The sequence below is a fragment of the Falco naumanni genome, chromosome 8, assembly GCF_017639655.2.
Source record: "Falco naumanni isolate bFalNau1 chromosome 8, bFalNau1.pat, whole genome shotgun sequence".
Taxonomy (NCBI): Eukaryota; Metazoa; Chordata; class Aves; order Falconiformes; family Falconidae; genus Falco; species Falco naumanni.
In genome coordinates, this window is record NC_054061.1 from 37,245,502 (window position 1) to 37,261,081 (window position 15,580).

Below are 15,580 nucleotides of genomic sequence, written 5' to 3' on the forward strand. Positions count from 1 at the left end.
CACACTGAGTGCATGAAGTGCAAGTGCTGCAGGTAGGGTCCCTCGGTTTCTCTTCATCTACGCCGTATCCCAAGATCCTGAGCTGTCATGATGGATCTTTCAAGAGTATATTGATCAAATGTAGAATTACTTTTCCTTTTTTTGCAACCTTTAAAAATAGTTCCTTCAGGCCTTTATTTCAGTCACTGCATACCTGCAGATGGTGCTTTTATCTGTCCCAGTGACAGCCACAGAGTTTTATTTAAGGAATTCTTACAACACAAATTTGTTTCAGAACAGTTTGGAGCAGAGGGCTAGACTAGACAGTCTCCAGAGGTCCCCTCCAGCCTCAACCATTCTGGCCTTCTGTGAAAAGCCTGTGCAGTGAGTGAAAATCAGCATGATTACCCTGATTTTGCTGGAGCCAGATGCTTTTATACCACTTGCTGGATATGGCCTTTTTTATCCCTGGTAAATAATAGTGAATGAATGAGCTTCAAAGTTTTTTTTTCCTGGGACAGTTGCTCTTAATGTAGTTTTTACAGTTCCGTAATAGTTGTTGTTTCACTTTGACATTTCAGTGAATAAAAGTTGAATACTTAGTTTTCTTGTGGGGAAATGTTTGGTTTACAGTTTGATACACCATTCATAGTCTTCATAGTCTTCAACTATTTCCCTCTGTCCTCAGTGATGTTATTTCTCAGCTCTGAAATTACCTTCCTCTATGAAAAGTGAAATAGCATTTAAGAACAAAAACTTCTGCGATTAAACTACTCTTTTCACCTTATGGTAGTTTATAAAGTGCATTAGTTCAGCAGTCTACCCTGTAGGCCTTTCACATCTCTTATAAAACACTTTAAAAAGAAATTACTGAAGAAGAGCATATGATGTGTCTAAACTTACAAACTCACTCATCTCTCCCATGCTTTCCTCCAGTCCATGTGGTATTTGATGATCTAAAACAAGGCCACCTCGACCAGTGAGGCTGTAATGTAGTGTGGATAACACTTCAGCAGGCCGTGGGTGGATGGGGCTGTGGTACTAGCTGCGCGCAGGCTGGCTGCACATGTCGCTCTTGCTGTCCTTCTCAGTCCCCAGAGAGCCACTGAGGAGCGTTGGTCTGCTGCAGATGCAGAGAACCCCGGGACTTAATTATGTATGATCCTTCAGCATCCCATGGCATTTTCTCAAGAACTGGAATGACATGATCTGGTTTATCTTCTGTTTATGAATCCATTACTTCAACACTTGCTACTATTTACTCTCACAAACTATTTTTATATTTACACAGAAGAACTGATTAAGAACAAAAGTCCATTGTCATGTGCACTGTATTGAGCCACTGCAGGAGATGACCTTCCAGTGGAAATGGGTGAGATGGTACTGGTGAGAGGATAAGAATGAACACATAGGAGCTTCATGAGCAGTGTGGGTTCAACAAATGATGGCATCGTCTTACTGCCATCACTCTTACTGGCTATACCTATGACACAGCAAAAAATGTCCAGACATCTGCTGAGCAGGACCTGCTCCTTTGGCCCAGGCAGGGTCATGCTGGAGACTACTGTGGCTTATCCATGATTATCGTTCACTTGCAATTCAATCCAGGCCACTGATAAGTTTCTGGTCCCAGAACAGAGCAAGGATGTGGCAGAACACATGTCAATGCCATAGACCTAACTGCTAAGGCAATGCAGGGCTTGTTTAACTGAATTTACCTGGAGGAGTTAGGTTAAACAGAGAAAATGGGAAAGGTTGGAATGAGGGAAAGGAATTGAACACAAGAGGGACATATTTGGAGTGAAGCTAGGCTGGAATGCAGGAGATAAAGGAAATAAGCTACCTTTTTTTGTTTCAACAGAGTAGGATACCCAGTCCATCTTCAGCAAAACTCCTGAGGATTCAAAGATGATATTTTCTCTGTTCAGTCATTCATCCTTAAAAGCTGTAATCTTCTTTGCATTTTTGGGTTTTGGGTCGGTTTGTTGTTGTTGCTTTTTCTTTCTAACCTGCATGTCTTCAGCTGTTCCCATAGTTTCTGTTGTTGGCTGGAGTCCCACTTGCATCTTTCAGGAAACTTGTCACTTGGCCAGAAATTTATTGAGAAAACAACCCAGCCTGAGCTGGCAGAGGAGAATGCAAGTACTCATAATTTTTTCAGCCTTCTTTGGCCTTCAGAAAAGACATTCATGAGGCATAAAATTTTAGTTTGCATGTAGATTTAAATTTCCTCAGTGTATAGAAGTGTTTGGTTCTGAAATCCTTATGCCATCCTCAAATCTGTCTCACAAAGGGTTGATGCTGCTTTTGCTGTTAGTGTGCAATAGCACAACTGTCATTGCAGCTCAGCAGTTCTGCTCATTACCCTCCTGTTAAACCTAGAAGAAGAGAAGTTCCATGTTTATTTCCCTCTTTCTGCCCATTCTCATTTGTGAGAATATCTTAACAATTTCGGGAAGACCAAAGCACACCATGATAACAGCTGCTTCAGTGGGAGATGCAGTTTCTTTGCTTAAGAGGAAGAGATGCAGACAAATGCTGCTGCATGTTTTTGTCTTGTCTTTTTTTAAGCAATTACTTCAGCTAGAGACCCTGTACAAAAGCAGTGCACCTTGGCAGCAAAGCTGAGTAATGAGAAAGAAAGTGTCAGCAAAGTACTGTCTGTCTTTATCCTTTTCCTAACCACACTTAACAAAATAATTTTGAAATGAGGGACAGACTTTGTGACTAAGTAGCATTTTCCCAGGGAGTAGGTTCACTGGCATTAGCAGAAGTACTTCACTTTTGGCTAACAGCTCTGAATAAGGGTTACAGGATCTGACCAGAAATTGAAATCAATTTCAGTGCGAATCTTAATAATACTGACCGGCACCATTGCTGCTCTGTACTACTGTCTTGCTGCAGCGTTTGACCAGCTTGATTTTCAACAGTCATGTTTGTCATCTCAAAAAATAGGGCAGCGGTGTGTGGGCTACAGTTTTAAGAAAGAAAAAAAGACAACAAAACTGAGTTGCATGATTGCCGTAGGGAACGTATTGAGTAAAAGGCAGGAAGTGTTAGATGGTCATTAGAGCTGTACTGAAAAGAGAAGAGCCAGGCGTAAAACAAGTGTGTCCGCATGGAAGCAGAGTAGTATGGTACAAAAACAACTGGATGACTTGGTGGCTCAGTCAATGAATAATGTTCAAAGGAACTGTGCCACTGGGGATTCTCATTTTTTCCCCTGGTCCATATTACATGTATTAATTTTTTTCAAGGTAACCTGATCTTGAGCTAAAAGCAGGGGTTTTTTTTGTGAAGTGCAGAGAGCCTGCCACCTTGGAGGGTGAGTGTCACTTTCCTCTGGCTGGGGCAGAACCATGAGACCCTTGCTGGGGGCTGTAAACTGAAGAACAACTTTTTTTCACTGATAAATCTCAGCATCCACTTCAAAAAATGGGTAGCACAAACTGGTTAATACAGCACAGCCTTAGTTCACCCTGCTTTGCTAGCGTATTCTCCCGGAGGTGTGAGCTGTCGTTTAAACCAATACAAATTCCACGTCATTGATACCATAGACCTCTTCACTGAGCAAACAGACTCTAGCAATATATTAAATTTTTGTTATCCACTAAACATGGAATATTTCTCCAGTTTGTCCATAATTTTGTTCAGAACAATTGTAAACACTTTTTCTTTGATTTATCAAAAGTAGATTTTTTTTTTTCCTGTTGAAAAGGAGGGGTAAACATTTGGTTTTACTTCAGTTTAATGTTTAAAATTCTTATTAAAATAGGTAGAAAAATGTTGTGATGGAAAAAAAAAATCAAGCATGAGAAAGCAAAACCTTGGGAAACTCTTACAAAGAAATACTGAGTCACAGTTTTCCCTTGTTCTCAGTCTCTTATGCCTTTCTCCACTTTTTCAAGAGCCTTTTAACAATGAGTTAGTTGAGATCATAATTTGTACTCTGAATTGGCCTCCAGAGTCATTCAGGTTGAAATTGCCTCATATACGTGTGTGTGTGTGTGTGTATGTACAGATACATATATTAAAAAAAAATCTGCCAACTGCTTGTTTCACATAATGAGCAACATATCAGGTGAGCCATCTGCAGGATTTGATATTGCTGATGTGGTGAGTGCAAACAGATATTTTACATTTTTGAGTGCAGTAGCAAAGAATTGGCTTCAATTGCTTTGTGCAATTCTACAATCAATATTTTCCCACTTTTCGCTATCTCTTGATATGTGAATCCTTTTAAGAGTAAACAGCATAGGTGTAAATTAATCTACATTTTCATCAGTAAGATGTATAGATGTAATATTTAAGAAATTCAGTTCTGCTTAACTCTGATTTTAGAGAAAATCTGAACATGAAGACTGCCAAGAGGATGCTGTTTCAATGCAATATGGTTTCAGAGTTTCAACAGACAGACACAAATAAATAGACTTGCTGTGGTGCTGGAAAAGACCTGTAATTGACCTGTTTCGGTACTTGGGCACCCCAAAAGCCTTACTTGTTTTATGGGTGTGTAATTACTGGGTTAGACTTTAGGTTTATACAGCACAGGAGTTTTAACAAGGGATCCAGTTGATCTTGTTATACTTCCATCATTAGATTTTTGTTTGTTACAATAACAAGAACCACCTAGGAAATTATGCAGGAAAATCTTGACAAATCTTTTAACTCTAATACTGTTAAAAACGCATGCCTTTGTTTTAACTCGTTGTATAAATGCCAAAGCCAGTGCTAAGAATTTCTGCCTATATAAAGGTAAACTGAGTCCACAGAAGTTGTCTGGCATTTATATACATAGTAATTTAGTCCTAAATACTGTTGGGGTATGCGGCTTCTCCCCCTCCTCCAGCTTCTGAGTGCCTATACAAATAATCTTTGAAAAAAATATCTGCCCTTTAAAACATGAGCAAGCCTAAAACCTTTAAATATAACTTGTATTGCTAGCAATGTCAATGCCTTCTAATACAGAAAATGAGAGAACTATCGATACAAGGGAGATTTAAGAGGACAGACATTTTCTTGTAAGCAGGTAGAGGGACACTGAATAAATCTTCAGCCATTCTTGTCACTAGAAGAGCCAGATATGCACTGCAGGTGAATTTGATCTCAGTCTGCATCACGTCCTATGGATCGCTGGAAACAACCTCTCTGTGTCTGCTATTCTCTTCATAGTCCTCAGCCTCTGTGCTTGCGAACTGCGCGGTCTGTGCCAGCCTTGCTTCTGTTGAAACAGATTTCATACTGAGAGCTAACGATGAGCAGTTCAGTTGTGCCCATTGATAGAGCAGCTATTGGAGATCTGCTGGAGAACTGTCATCTGAAAGGAGCCTACTTTTCTGTGCTGGATGGGGAAAAACTGGGTTCTTGTCCATATTATATTGTATATGCTAGGTTTTCCGAAGTCTTACTTGGCTAAGCACGGTAGCTTTTGAAGAGACCAGTCAGACCAGAAAAGCCTAGCCTGTGGAGACAGTAGAGGGAAACATCATCAGCTGGAGATGAGACCCCTTATTTATTCCTTTCAAGACACTTGTGCCACCCTTCCTTTCTGCAGCCTGTGCCTGGTAGTGTGAACGAGTAGCAGTACTTGGTTTGATATAAAATACTCTCTGCCTGCTCGGTTCTTTTATTTGAGAACATATTAAATTATAGTGAAAAAAGTGATGTAAATATCACAGCTGTTTCTAGAGGCTTCCAGACAGCATCATCACAGAAAGGGTTATTATCCTCTGCAAAAAGTAAAAAGAATTTGCTTTTTTGGGGGATTTTATTATCAAAATTAAAACCTTCCAAAGGCTTCACAGTACAGGAGAAAATTACTTGAAAGAAACCAGTCTCTCTTCTTTTACTGGTGAATTCAGTCACTTGGGGCTTGTTTGCTTTGCTTGCTTTGGGATTTTTTTCACACATATTGTCCTTCGGAACCATAATATGAAGTTCAAAGACAACTTTAATATTATAGTGGTTTGGGTTTTTTTTTTTTTCCAGTTCTAAATAGACAAAACTGCATGGAAAATAATACTTTTATTTGTACGCTGTTTGACTAAATAATGTATTATTAGGTACAATGTAAGCACAAACTGAAGAATTACTAGCACTTTTTATTAAATGGCATTTTTAGCTTAGAAATTTTAAAGAGCAATTCTACTGACCTGTGTAAGCATTAGTTTATTGGGCCATGTTAATTCCTTGATTAACATAATGGACTCTGTGGCTTTGCCACAGAAAGGAAATTAATTTATTTTCAGGTGGTAGAGAATTGATAATGCTTTGAAAAAATGATAATACCATGATTACCAAAGTGAAGATAATGCAACAGATCTACAGGCTTAGAAGAAAGGATCTTAATCAATAGCTGTTGGCCAAACTTGGTCTCGGTGCAAGACACCCTCCCACTCTGCCAGTGTATGACAATGTAAACTTTCTGGAAAGAACTCAGGGATAGACTGATTGGCACTGGTAGTGAAATATTGAATTACTTCAGCATTACAGATATATGACATACAATATATGTTTCAGTAATTCCTAAACACTTTAGACATTGCTGAAGTACCTTAGATTTAAGAGCTTTGCTGAATAGCTCTGTGATTTCTCATGTGTTAAAAATTAAGCACGTGGAAAGCAGTTGAAGAATCAGGGCATAATTTTCCTTAATACTACAATTGATTTCTAAGGGACTAGTTAGGGAGAAAAATTCGGTCATCTTGAGTAAAGGGTGGCAGAACTCTGCCTAATAAATAGAATTTTTGAAATGACACTCTTTTTTTATAGTCTGTTCCCTTGACAATCTAAGATTGCTTCTTATAATGTTGAATGCTCTATTTTTTAGCACTGTATTTAATTTAGTTGTAAATGACTCAAACTGTGGTGCTTCTACCACTTCCCCAGTCTATATCATAAATCTGAATGTGTATGTGTTTGCTTGGTATTGCTCGATAAAACAAATAACAACAGATCTGAAAAAGACATCAGAAAACTACTTACTCTTAATTCATGTGAATGATTGCTTATTTCACTGTTATGTTTAAGTGTATAATGATTTCTGCCAAAAGAATCTGACACAGGTTGAATTTGATTAATGAATACCATTAACTGCTGATGGCCCGAAGGATTTGTCTTTATCTAAATATTTTTTCCAGAATGGGCACTTTTAAAATTAGATTAAGCACTTCTGTATAATATCTATTTCAACTCCTAGACAAATCACCCTTTTATTCAATTAACATTACTATTCCAAGCTTTACCAAGTAATTTCCCAATAATATAGTATAGACTGGTTTCACTGGCTGCAGCAATCTTCTGCAAGAAAATCAGCTGAAAAGAAAACATAAATGTGTTGACAATACTATGACAGCTAAAATGATTGCGTACATTTTTGTAAGATGAATCCTTAGATGGTCTTGAATTGTGTTTTTCTAATGAGTACCACTGGGTATTGGCCAAATTCGTCACGTCTTAATTGTTGGTATCATGAGAATGGAGTTACTCTTCCTATTTTTATTTTCCTTTTTTCATGAATTTACAGTTAAGCAGTCTAAGCTTAGAAGGAAAACAAATATGAATTAATTTTGGCAAGTGATTCTAAAACTAATTTTAATTAGTCCCTCACACTTTACAGTTAACCTTGATTACATTTTACATTTTAGACTTCCTTCTTTGTGTAATGAGGAGTACTCCCTACTAATAATGTTAGTAAAGCAGAAGAATAAATTGATACATTTTTCTACATTAGCAGTGCAGTTTATTTTTCCAAGCTCCTTTGATTAAAAGTCATGATATGTCGATTTTGCTAAATTTTACCATCTACCTGTGTGTGTAAGTGATTACATTTCAAAGGATTAAGAAGTCAATGAAAAAGTTATCTAAGCTGGAAGACAAAGTCAGTCTTGGCAAAATGTTAATCCGTGGATTTCATTACATCTGAATATGCTTATTGTATCTGACTGGTAATATTTAATGCTTGATGTATAACAGATTATGAAATGTAAACAAAACCTATCTTGGTTTATATATAGATCTTAAAGCTCCTGTAGACAGAAAATAACTTCAAAGAGACAAATTAATTCCCAAGTAGGGAAATCTTTTTCCCCACTTATGCCCTACCTGAATTGTTACACTTGGATGGTTTAGTATCTTATGGAGCTTTGCATTTGCAAATTCCACACTTGCAGAATACATTAAAATCCATGGTCCTGCTCCCTTAGAAACTGATGTCAATTCTGGTCAGTTTTGAGAGGAACTGTATTAAGCCCTTAGTAATAGGTGTGTCCACGAGTTGTTTTTGAAGATTTTTCTGTTGAGTCTTAAGGTAAAAAATCCTGATGTAAGATTTAGAGTCTCCTTCATAACTGGTTGCCCATGCAAGAGGTCCTTGGCCAGCACTTGATGGTTCAAGACAGCTGTGCAGTACAAGTCGTGGCAGGAGAACTGTTTTTAAACTCCTTCAGTGATCAGGTCTCCTCTCTAGCATCATACCAAAAACACTGGACACAGCTGGTGCAGACAGTGGGGCTAGTTTCATGTCAAATGTCTTTGCAGCTGAAATGCACCAAAGTTCTGATGGGTGATTGGCATGTGATCCCTATGGGGAAAACATCTGTTCCTCAAACCAAATGGGATTACCATAGAGCTGTTGCTTTCTCAATGTGTATTCCATAAAATAGACCTTGGGCAAAGTTTATGGATTGTTACTTGGTCTGTAGTTCACCTTTTTTCTTTCAGTATTATTTAACATGTCCACCTCCATTCTCTGTCTCATTCTCAGGAAAATCCAATTTGCTTATCAAGTTCTCTTTCTCTCTCTTTTTCTCTTCTTTCCCCCTCTTTTTCCCTTTCATCCAGATGGAATGCCATTTGCTTGGTGGGTTGGCCGTGCCAATGAAAAGCATCTTTACTGGGGAGGATCTCTTCCGGGCATTCAACAGTGTGCGTGTGGACTGGAAGAAAGTTGTCTGGATATGAGATATTTTTGCAACTGTGACGCAGATAGAGAAGAATGGTAATAATTTTAACATGTGTATAGTAGTGCCTGTGTGAGAGTTGGGGGTAGAAAGTAGGGCAAGGAGGCTTAAATCTTTTCCTGATGCACAGGTCTGGAAGCTTGAATGGCTTGAGTATGATCAAATGAGAATGAAAGTCAAACTAGAATTTGGACTCCTGATTTCGTCTTACATTTCTTATTTGAACCAAAGACAACATATCTGGCCAAAGAAGGTTGCTGGGATGGGTTGTGTTCAAAAATTCTTTGTTGTTGAATGCCAAATTAAGTAATTTTATTTGTTTTAAAATTTCCATTGATTCAATTGGAGCATTGCATGAATAAAGGCTCTAGGAGGTTGGTGCATGAGTATACATCAGACAGAAAATTCAGGCATAGACAGCAAAATTCAGGTACAGACAGCTTAAGAACAAGAAACAGGTACTATAAGAAAGACTTGTGGGTTTATTGTGAAACAATATATCTGTATGTGCCTTAATTTTCTTTTACATTGGGTCTCAAGCTTTTTGAAGTCAATGGAAAGACTTCCTTTGGCTTCTGTAGATGTTGGTTTGGTCGCCATAGGAAGTTTTAAACTTAGAGCATGAACGTTCAGAGCCTTCCTTGGGCTCTGACACCCCATGAATTTGTGCCCCAACACCCCATGAATTTGTGAAGGCCACCTTACAACCTTCGCTCGTTCTCTGCACCTTCAGAGACTCAGCTAAGACTAGCTGGTGAACATTCCAGTTAATTCCATACTTGTGTTGGAGGGAATAGGAACACCAGCTGAGAGTTGTTGAAAGTACAGTTTGAAACACTGTGAAAATATATGTGAAAACTCTGCTTCACCCTCTCTCCCTTCTGGACCATTCACTGATAGGAGCTGCTGCCCTTTCTCCAAAAGAAGATACCATAACCTTGAGTAGTTCAGAAATTACGAATAATGGAAGTAGACAAGAAATGTATCGCTGTAATAGGCTACTGTGTTTGAAATAGTGTCCAAATTATCCCTGTGAAACCTTCACTTAAAAGAGAATGAGTAGAAAGGAGGTGTAAGGGGTCTTGAAACAAATAAAAAATTCAGAAATGACTTGTCACTGTAAGCGGTGGGCTTTTCTGGTTGCTTGATTTCCAGACAGTGCGATCACTTGCTTGGACCCTTTATATCCCTGGGGTCACTATTCACTTTCAAAAATCATAGCTGTAAGGGGATATTTTTGGGAAGATATTTATGTAAGTATTGGTTTATGAATGTGATTAGTATAGCAGGGCCTGGCTGTGCACGTTAATCTCTCTTTTCCTTAATGTTTGGTTATCAGGCGCACTTGGGTGAGGTTCGCACAGGAGCAGCAAACGCATCTGTTTTTACTGGTGCTTGGCTCTTTTCATAATCTACATTTTGCTTTTTGGTGAGCTACTACTGAAGCGGAACAGGGTGTGTTATGTGGTGGGCCACTGGTGGTGTAGTTTGAGACGGCAGGGCGGTGCACCACTAGGTTGTGCAAACCAGCGCAAGGTGGAAGCTGAATGAAGTTTTAGAATATTTCAGCTGAGTCTCCTAAGGAAATGAGACCTAAGCAAGTTATGTTGTATGTGTTTAACTCCATTTTCCCCCCCCCCAGCCAATGATTTTGGACAAGCAGACGCATTTCAAACATCTTTAACTGAAGGGAGAAATCTCAAAAGTATTAGAAATTACACATTCTATGAAAATTTATGCCAAGCTGAGGGGAAAAAGCCAATTAAAACTCACAAGAAGGAAGTTAAGGAAGCGTACACTTTTATTAGATTTTGGAAAACCCTCATGGGAGAGTGATGTTGGAAATCATGCTTCATTAGCTTGGCAGCTCACAGAGCTACTTTCTCATAATTTCATTATAATAACAGGACATGCATAGAAGTTTCCTCAGCTAAGCTGCCTACTGTTTGCTGGTTTGGGGGTTCAGGTGTTCTGTTTTGTTTTTTAATGTTTGAAATTTGGACTTTGATAGTATTCTAAATTGCAGGTTGCCTTTTTAAAAGCTAGAACCCCCCTGACCTTTAAAAAGTGTTTTTAAACATAAGAAATTTTATGCCTTTTGAAGATTGTTTTTGTGATTCTCTGCTAAAACACCGACCCCCTGATATATAATGAGCATTTGAATCTGAAACCTGCTGATACCTGAACTGTGACTTTAACCTGCTATACATTATAGTGGAAGGAGCAAGACAGCAGTAGATGCATTTATTTGCCTTAGCATGAAATAAAATGGGTGCTACAGAGTGGAAAACCAGAAAATCATTTTCGTTCCTGTTAAATAAATCAGACTGCTCACTGCAGCTCCAAGGTGGGAACTCAGGACAATAGCTGGAGCGTCCTTCTGAAGAGGAGACAGGCTTAGGATTTTGCTTTGATTTGGTTTCCCTAGACTAAGTCTTGGGTGCAGAAGCAGCTACTAATTTGTCAGAGTAGCAAAAGAAATGGAAAACAAGATAAAACAGGCCTAAAAAAAGTCCTGAGCCAGGTGTTTGGCAGCATACAATATGCACTTCTGGGCATGCTGACCTTTAAATGATATCTAAGCAGACGCTTGAGCCAGCTGCTGTCTCTGGGTTGTTGCTTGATGCCAAGTTAGTCCCCCTGAAGTTATGCTGGCCAGATGAACAGGAATATAATTGGTTGCATGCTATATGGGGAAGGCTTTTGTATTTTTCACCTTTATTTTTATTAAAGCGTTCTAGTGAAAAGTATCCTTTCGACCCAGCTCCTCACCATAGTTCCAAACTCTGCAGTGTGATGACAGTGAATTCTGTCTGCAGAATTCATGGTATTTGCTGGAGAATGGGAGAAGACCTCTGCTGAGGGAGCAGAGGCATAAGTTGTCACCCTGGCCTAAGCAAGGGATCTGGAAAGGTGTTAAATGTGACTTGCCTGTAGGTTAGTTATGCATGCCTCCAAAAAAGAGGGATTTCCTGGCTGTTGAAAGCCCTTGCTAGTGGGTGGGACTTTGGTAGAAATCCAGTGGCTGCAAGCTGAAGCTAAATCTCGTTCAGAAAATGTTTTCTTTCTCTCTCTTTCCCTTCCCCAACACTGATAACTGTTAACTGTTGGGACAAGTTATGTATAGATGAGACAGGTTTGCAATTGTCTTTCAAAAGATATGTCCTGTTTCAAACAGAAGGTGCATTCCTGATGCAGGCGTTACTGGGGAAAGGTATTACAGTGATCTAGAGAATAAAGCATTTCTGAAATGCAGAAAGGGTTGCATTATTTTAAGCCCATTGTAGAAATCCTTTGGATCCTTAAATACCTGTTCCAGGTTGTCTTTCACTTCAAGCAAAATTTTCTTGCCTTGGCAATGACAGTCTTGCTGCTCACCAAACCTTTAATTTAAATGAGAGGAACCTCTTTCATGCCATGGTGGCACATGACTGTCCTGAAGTCCGTTTGCTGCTTTGGTCTCTCTGGAATCCATTTCCCACTTCAAATGTAAACACTTAATTGAAGTCAGTCATCAAACCAAACCTATTTCTTACTGATTGCATTCACCAAGAAGCTCTGTGAATTTGGAGAAATCTACAGCTTTTTATTTTGTGCAGAAATAACAGCATCGCTGGAAGTCATTTTGTACAGGAAGCTCAGGCATCTCAGCAGTGTGGTGGACAGTGTTGCCTCCAAGCAGTAGCTGATTGGCCATCTTTTATTTCTATTCTCCTGTCTTACTATTCAGACTTTTAAGAGTATCCCCTTCTTTCATCTGCCAGAACAGCCTTCTTCACTGGGGAACTGAGCCTTTGAGTTTTTCCATTGACAGAGTAATACGCATCCACCTCTTTCCCATGCCTTTGGGGTACTGCAAGCAACAAGCAAGCCCCAGGACATGAAAAGAAGGGGGAGAGGGGAAAGGGAGGGGGGATATTACTATTGTCAGACCCACTTTGGCTCCCAGAGATACACTGAGTACATCAGCTTTGTTCGAGGAGAAGCAAAGCCGCGCAGAAGTGAGTGAAGCCCTCTTTGGACAAACTATATTTATGCCAAGCTGTGTCAGAGCCAGGATGCTAAAACTGGAGTGGCTAGGAGAGCAGGGCAGAGAAACCCAGCCACTGACGAGCCCAGATCTGACAGGTTCTGTTTGCTCAGCCACTATCCTGCACAGAATCCATTCCCCCAGAAGCAGCGCAGACAACTCCACAGAGCCTGTGAGCTCATAAATAAACCCTGCCGGAGGTGACCTGGCCTGTATAGAGCTGTCTTGGATATCTGCCTTCGTGACTGCATTTGTCAACAAACTGGAAAAGCTGCCTGCAGAGAGCTGACTGTAGCAGGCCCCTGAGGTGTCAAGAATCAGTTCATTACTATCATTACCAAACTCTTTCTTTTACATCTTCTCTAATTCAGCAAAAAATAGCCACCACATCTTGCCTTCAACTAGTAGGTGTGTCCCCTTCTGCTCTGTTTTTTTTTTCTTTATTGTGAGTTTATATTATTGTAGCCAGTAAAGCACTTTTGGATGCAGCTGGTGGGTAAGATGGCAATTAAAATGTATTCCTTTGGATTATTCATGGTATGTCCTACACAAGGCTCAAAACTTTCTGATGGAAGCCTGTTTCACTGACCGCTTCCTCATGCAGTTCATTGACATCTGATGATGATAGTAATCTTTTCCCCAAATGTACTGTTTTCATGAAAATCCATACTGAATATCTGAGCTACTGAGGCTCAGACCCCACCAGAGTACCCCATTAATGTACAAGAAAAAACATACCAATAGGGGATCATATGAGAAGAAATTATGTTTAATGGCACCAGTGCTCTACCATCTGTTAGAAAAAATATGGAAAGAGCTACCTAGAGATTACCAGTTTATGATGCCTTACACTGTTAGGATACCATAGAGTGAGATTTTTTTGAGCATGCTTTTATTAGTAGCCAGGAGGAAGAAAAATAGCCTCATGTTACAATGTTACAAAATAGTTATTTGTCATTTACAAGTAAGGTACCTGTGCTACATGTTAAAATACCTAGTTGCTGCACAATCACCTTTAGCATTGCTGCACTTGCAGCAAATTTTTTTCTTCTTTTTCTCCTTTGCCCCCTACTCCCATACATAGAGCATTTCTTTGATGTGCAACATGAGTCAAAGTTTATTGAGGAAGTCTTTTGGGTAGATACAGACATTAATCTTCAGACATGGATAAACAGATGACATCCAACTGTATTTAATACCCATAACTAAAAATGTTGCAGTGATTTAATTTAAAAGGCATTATTGGATTTGTTTTGTTTCGCTTTTGCTTGTGGGAAGTACAAATTTATGCTACCCTGTATGCAGAGCTCAGAGAAACATCTCTGTTGAAGGTGCTTTCCACCCTCTGAAAAGCATTCAGACTTTCACCTGAATTTGTGATGAATTGGGTGCCAAGTCAGGTAAGCAGAAGGTCTGTTTCCCGATATTATTAATTTATTTACACAGTTTCTACAGGACTCCTTTCAGGAAAGAGATAAAACCTGCTTTGATTTTTGTGAAATCTGGACTTAACTTACATTCCTGGCCAAGAAGCATCACCCCTCAGGGCCCACCCCTAGTTCTCAGTGCTGAAAAGCAGAGTATAGAGTGGTACCCAAGGCATGCTTGGCTGGAAGTGGTCACAGAGTGCTATGTGAAACCTGCTAGGAGACATAAGTTAGTGGTTTTGGCTAACCTGAGAAGCAGCTGTGGAAAACCAAATATAATTTGGTTTTAAGTGTATGTGAACTGCTAAATTAAAATACATATAAGTAAAAACTAGCTCCAGGAACAAATGCAAAACCAATGAATCTAACAAGGTTTTATTTTTGCTTAAAAGACAAAATCATGTATGTGCACATCATAGTGCAGATGCTTTCTATCAAAAAATAGCACTTTTTATTTGAAAACTTTTGTACATTAAAAGTGATCCGTAAGCCCCCTTCAGGCAAAATTCCAAATGTTTTGTCCAAAGCCCGATATATTTGGATTTTGTAGTGCCACAGCATTGCCTCTAGGAAATTATCGTACAGGTATATGAAGCTCTCTTGCTCCTCTCTGAGGCATAATATGCTCTATTTGAGAGGCTGCCATGGTGTACCACATAACGAGAAGAGGAATCATGGTGATTTGTGAGAAACTGAGTTTGAAATAAGTTCATCTTAAAGAATACAAGGAATTTAAGACACTCAAACTTTAGCTCCCATGAGGGCCTGCATAGAGTCTTCAAATCTCTCTTTTGCTTTTCGTAGCTGAAACATCTGAGGTGTTGACTTTTCACCAAAACCTTGGTTTCCCACCATGAAATAATGCTAATAAGCTGTGACAATAGGTATGTTGTTCCTGCCTTTAACACATTTTCTGAAGGGCAGAATGTTTTTCTAATAGGTTTTATTTCAGTGTTTGCCTTCATGAGAATACATATCCTTACGTAAGACTTTTTTCCCATGTGTGAGAGAATAAAATACATAAAATGTGCTGTTTGAGCTTCAAGAGAAACTTGATTGAGTTTTCAAGGCATTAACATAAAAGTGAAGATTTTTATTAGTTCTAGAATATTTTTCTTTCTCTACTGTTGAGCTATGCTTCTAAAGTTCTCTGTGACACTGGCATATAACTAGTAAAAACTCAG

General features: G+C 39.1%; 1 protein-coding gene across 1 annotated transcript in view; it reads left to right on the plus strand.

The window, feature by feature from the left end:
• Positions 1 to 15,580, plus strand: part of CNTNAP5 (contactin associated protein family member 5) — a 289,036-nt gene that overhangs the window by 227,025 nt on the left and 46,431 nt on the right. The window contains exon 14 of the mRNA XM_040604535.1: positions 8,821 to 8,977. Within this exon, the coding sequence (XP_040460469.1) occupies positions 8,821 to 8,977 (157 nt within the window). The remainder of the gene's footprint in view (positions 1 to 8,820; positions 8,978 to 15,580) is intronic.